The 5,431-nt window shown below is 44.3% G+C and overlaps 1 protein-coding gene across 1 annotated transcript; it reads right to left on the reverse strand.

Moving 5' to 3' along the window:
* Window positions 1-3,461: 3,461 nt before the first annotated feature.
* Window positions 3,462-4,715, reverse strand: LOC148037619 (uncharacterized). The gene is made up of 5 exons (XM_087677130.1): window positions 4,580-4,715; window positions 4,283-4,415; window positions 4,058-4,129; window positions 3,746-3,889; window positions 3,462-3,591 (listed from the first exon to the last, which is right to left on the reverse strand). The coding sequence occupies exons 1-5, from the start codon at window positions 4,713-4,715 to the stop codon at window positions 3,462-3,464; spliced, it is 615 nt and encodes a 204-aa protein (XP_087533256.1).
* Window positions 4,716-5,431: the final 716 nt, after the last annotated feature.

The raw sequence follows: 5,431 nt of genomic DNA on the forward strand, positions 1-5,431 counted from the left end.
CATCCGGAGGATGCGCAGGATTAGAGGGGGTGGATGTCGTATTGCTGCGCATTCGAGGTGTGAAAACCACCCAAAAGTTGTGCATGAGATTTGTTACTTTGTACATACTTAGTTGTTATGCTTGCTCTTTCATTCTATGCCGAAGATGGAGAAGAATAAGGAATTTTTGATAGATTGGTAACTCGAGATGCAGTCTCATGGGCTACACTCATTTCAGGATATGCCGATTATGGGCTGGATGAAGAAGTACTGAGCTGTTTCAGACAGATGTAGCTGGAAGGTCTAACTGCAGATGCTGCAACCTTTGTACTCTGCTTGAGAGATTGTGGCACCACTGGCTCCTTGCAAACTGGGTGAGATAATCATGGAGATCAGAAAATCAGGATTTAAAAGTGATATATTTGTGGGTAGTATCTTGGTGGACATGTATGGTAAGTGTAGCTCAGTCTCACAGAAGGGTAGCAAATGTTTAACAAGCTGCCTTCTCGAGATGTGGTGACTTGGAACACGATGATAAATGCCTTTGGTGAGAACCATGAGTTTAGCCTGGCTATGCAAGTTGACTGCAAGTTGGAGCTGCAGTCAAGTAGGGCAATTGGGTAGGGTTGGCAGCTTGGCATGTACGAAATGTGGATTTACAATGGCTGTCATATATATATATCATGCTGGAAAAGCAACCTCTTCAGAAACAGGAGCTTTACAGTGGGAGCAATGATAGACAAATCTTAGCTTGGGCTGCTCCAACTCTTTCAGATACTGAAGAGCCAGAAGCAGGAATACAAAGCACTGGTGTTCAGTCAGATGAAGACACATGGAGTGATTGAAAGGTTTACGGGTGCAATATTGCTTGATTGTAGTGAAGATTAGTGCTTTTCGGCTGCTTGTCTGTCTGGTGCTAATAACAGAGCCGTCAGGCCCAGAACCTGCATCTCAGGTTCTTTTTGCTGGAAACTTGAGAGGTGCTTTAGGTGCTTTTCTGGGGAAAAAGGAGGAGGTTATTGTAGGCCGCCTAAAGAAAAAGCAGGCAATAGGAAAAACAAGGAAAGGATTACGCTAATCTGGGAGGAGTCGGGGAGAAAAATAGAAAAAAAACAGAGGATTCGGGCGGCAGAAAAATCAGGCAATGGTGGCTAATGTAAGTCTCTGGCGGTCATCGAAAGGAGGTAGCATGGAGGTGGCGACGAAGGGGATTCGAAAAAAGCTGAAAAGGAAGGAAAACAAGGAGGCGTAAGAAAGAACGAGAAGATCAGAGAAGAAGGCCAGAAGGTGACGACGAGGAATGGGAGGCCGACGGAAGAAGATGTTGTAACGATGGGAGAGTTGAAGGAGGACGAAAAGCCAAAGTTGACGAGCTTGGAATACGCAGAAGTCGAAGACGAATAAGAGGACGGAGTTGTAGTGGCAATGGAAGAAGTCAAGACAGAAGGTGGTGAGCTCTCGAGCTCTCTTGAAGCAACGGCAGAAAGATGACACCGAGGAACAAGTGAGGAAAGGGGATGCAACTCTTTGGCTGCTGCCACAGCACAGCTCGATTTCTCGCCTGCTCTTGAGAGGCATACACCGCATGAAGCCGATTGCATAGATGAGTGTGACAACATCCAGAGACATGCTCACCATGGCCCGGATGCTCCTGATGCACCTGATATTGTCGCTGCGGATGGTTTAGGGATGTCTATGCAGCTGCGGCGGACTGATGCGATGGATGCTGATAGATTAGGGATGTCTAAGCAGTTGCAGACTATTCGGCCTGCAGTAACGGGTGCAAACTGAGACACTTTGTTATGTGATACTACGGCAGGCTCATGCACAGAGACTGATGTTGTAGTCGACACACACTTTAAGGTTCCCCTGGCAAAACACGATGAGGCAGATGGTTCCAGGTGTACACATCATGAGGTGCATCAAACAGGATGTTTACAATCAAGAGAATAAGTGAACATCCATCTGTTTGTAGATGTATTCACAGGACTGGGTCGTTGCATGTTTTAAGCTTCAGTGCTGTGAAGCCAAGATGTGAAGCAGTGTATCATCTGAATGACAGATTATGGACATGGTTATGGAAGATATTCTATTTAAAAGATTTAGATAAAAGGAGAATATCAGAAAGATCTTAGAGGAGCAGGCATATAGAAACAAAACATCTATAAAGGACCAGCAGATTGACATATTATATAATTCTTCAACTGAACATGAAGAAATGGACGTTTTTGTCAAGACGTTTACTGGAGATGCTCTCAATCAGATGTAGCTGATTGTATGTCTCATATTATCTGAAATTGAGTTTTTTAAATTGAATCTGATCTCGCTAGATTGATCTTCTATCTTGAAATTTGTCAAGGTCTTCTGTAGACGCGACTTTGCTTTCGCAAACCTTTCGACAACGCTAATAGTGATGCATATAGCGACGACGATAGCGACTATTCTATGGCATCACTAATACCGACGTTTTTTGCGACAACAGGGGCAAATTTTTTAATTAATATTTTCATTGCTTTGAATGTCAGTATGAGGCTTGTATCTTGTAGTGTATATCATGCTCTACAAATAAAAAAATGATCAAATGTATAATTATCCTAGTAATTTAGCATTTCCTTATAAACTACATCTCAAGAAGCATAGACTAATACCCCCTTGTTTGACCACCTAGTGAATGATTGCATGACAAAAGACACAACCACATAGTAATAGACAAACAACGTAGAGTATCAACCAAAAGACAACTTGCATAGGTACATAACTACAAGAAACTTTGTGGAGTATAAGTAGGGAAGACAAACTCAAAAGTAGAATTTATGGGGAACCATACATCTGAAGACTTAATTAGATGATATAGGGTGTACCACTGGAAAATCCTTAAGAAGATTGCACTATTCATGAAGTTGCACGAGAGCAATATAAACGCAACACAAGTACATAAAGGTACAAGCACATAGTCATGCGAGAGAAGCGAGATGCATTGACTAACTGCATAGATCCATGAACATTGGACCAAAAGTTTGCAACCGTAAGTGCATGTTGATGGCATGGCATATACATACTCATCACGTAGGCACGAAGGAACTGGAGGAGAGGAATCATGAGTAGTTTTGAATGATGAGTTGCAGTAATTGATTCGAACTTGTTTTGAGTGAAGAGAATAATAAGAAGAAGAAGAAATGAAGCAAGGAGTAGGTTGCAATGATATTAATATAGTTGATACAAAGAAACGATGTCCTAGTCCGATGATGATTCACGAAGCTACTTAGGTGGGACAACATAATTTAGGGCAGGTGCGCCCATGCCAACCGATGTATAAGGATGACCAGGCCAAAATAGTGTTGTCATAAGGGGCAATGATATATTTCCAAGCATAATTTAAAACATGTAGGGTGCAGGGTACATGCTATTGAGGATGGACATGAGTACTAAGCTGGGGCGGAGTATACTAGCACGTTGGTTCAGGTACTACGTAGAGCAGCTAGCTAGGGGCCGCAAGGCTTGTCGAGGATGGGACCGCAGAGGTCGGGATTCCCAGCGTAGCTACTGGCGGGAAACTTGGCCATCGCACCTCCGCTTGGGATGGGCCCAGACAGCTGATTGTTGGAGAGGTCACTGCAACAAATACACATAATATGGTTTATATATAAGGACGATGTAAACATTAGAGCCAGTCCCGAACATTTAACCAACTCTAATTCTACAACTGATGGGCCAAGGGCAGCTTCAATGATAGTATCTGAGAGAGAGAGAGAGAGAGAGCATGTACAGGAACTGGAGGTTGGACAGCTGCTGCATCTGCGGGGGGATCTGACCAGTCAGTGCGTTGTTGAAAAGGTGCAATGCGACGAGCTTGCTCAGCTTCCCAATCTCCGCTGGGATTGGCCCAAAGAAGTCGTTGCGGAACAGCTCCCTGCAATATGCGATATTGTACAATACAAATATGTCACAATATTCTTCCTTCTATATATAACTAAGTTCTCTAGAGAAAGTCCTTTCCAAGAAGTCGGAAGGAGCACATTTAAAAAAGGTGGGCGGAAAAAAATGTCACACACAGTACAAGATTAGCATCCATACATACAGGTATTGCAACGACGACAGGTCCCCCACACGAGGAGAGATCGTTCCAGAGATACCCATGGCGCCAAGGCTCCTGCATTCATTGGATGATATATTCAATTAATCTTGTCGGCCTGTAATATAAGACTTCTAAGAAGAACACTGAAATACAGTCGCGCCATGTTCAACGGGGCGCGCTATTGCAGATGATGGAACTGGGCCGGCACTAATTAGTGATTATACTTACAGTCTAACGACTTTGTTGTTGTCGTCGCAGTCCACGCGGACGAAGGTGCAAGGATTGGCGGCGTTGGCGTCCCAATCGGCCATCGCTCCTTGAGGATCGAGCAGCCCATTCTTGAACGCCATGAGAGCATCCACTGCGCCAACGCCGCAACCATACGGTCAGCCGACACGACATCGATAATATCAGCCCAAGCATAAAAGATCTATTGTAGTACTCTTACTCGTCTAATCTACTAACGTTGAAAGCACTAGTGTTCTGTGTATAATATTCTTAGACTTGAAACCGAATTTAATTAACCTTCCGAATTGAAGCCCTCCGCAGAGACCAGCTGCAAAAGAGTCTGGAGGACGCAAGCTGCTGCCGCTATTGTCAGAGTCCAGATAAAAAACGCAGTCCGTGAACGCGGGGCCGCAGGCGAACGACGAGCCTCCATGGTCAGACTTACTTCCAAGGACGCAACACAAGAGGTGGAGGAGCTAGGCAGCTGGACAAGAAAACTGGGGTTATACGTGAAGCTTGAAAGCAATCCAGGCGCCGAGGGTTCATCCTGCCACTACCAGTACATTTATATCCATACAAGAAGCCCCAGTCCACGGCCCGAGAAAAATTCGCCCAACTGTTTCGAGGTCACGGCCCGAGAAACATTCGCCCAACTGTTTCGCCACTCCAATTATTCACATGCTCGTTTCGAGGTCATGGCCTCCGCTTATAATGCAGTAACTAAGGCAATATCATATTATATTTTACATTAGACGGTACCCGACAGTTAACCTTTTCCTCACTTGGAACACCACCCAAACGCAATGGTACCAAGCACTAGCTAGTATGATGTTCTCATGCCACCTTGGCGTGCCTCATCTATCGAGACTACACATGAAGTTCGTGTTTAGCATGGGTTAGGCTGCTGCAACAGAAAGAGCACAATTGTAACATTGTGTGCTCTCCATCTTCATACATGTTTTAGGCTGCTCAACAGAACAAGCATATTGGTAATGTTGCATGCTTTGTATCTTCATACTTGCTCCCCTTTAGAACAGAGGTATGGTGGCCTCGAGAACATAGCATTGTGTTGAGACTATGCCAACAAGATCCAAAAAAGAAGAATGGCAAACAAACTCAAAAGAATCAATCACATGCATTATCTTGAAC

Source organism: Lygodium microphyllum, chromosome 4 (genome assembly GCF_053477565.2).
Source record: "Lygodium microphyllum isolate KBCC chromosome 4, Lygodium_microphyllum_v1.1.10, whole genome shotgun sequence".
NCBI classification, from domain to species: domain Eukaryota; kingdom Viridiplantae; phylum Streptophyta; class Polypodiopsida; order Schizaeales; family Lygodiaceae; genus Lygodium; species Lygodium microphyllum.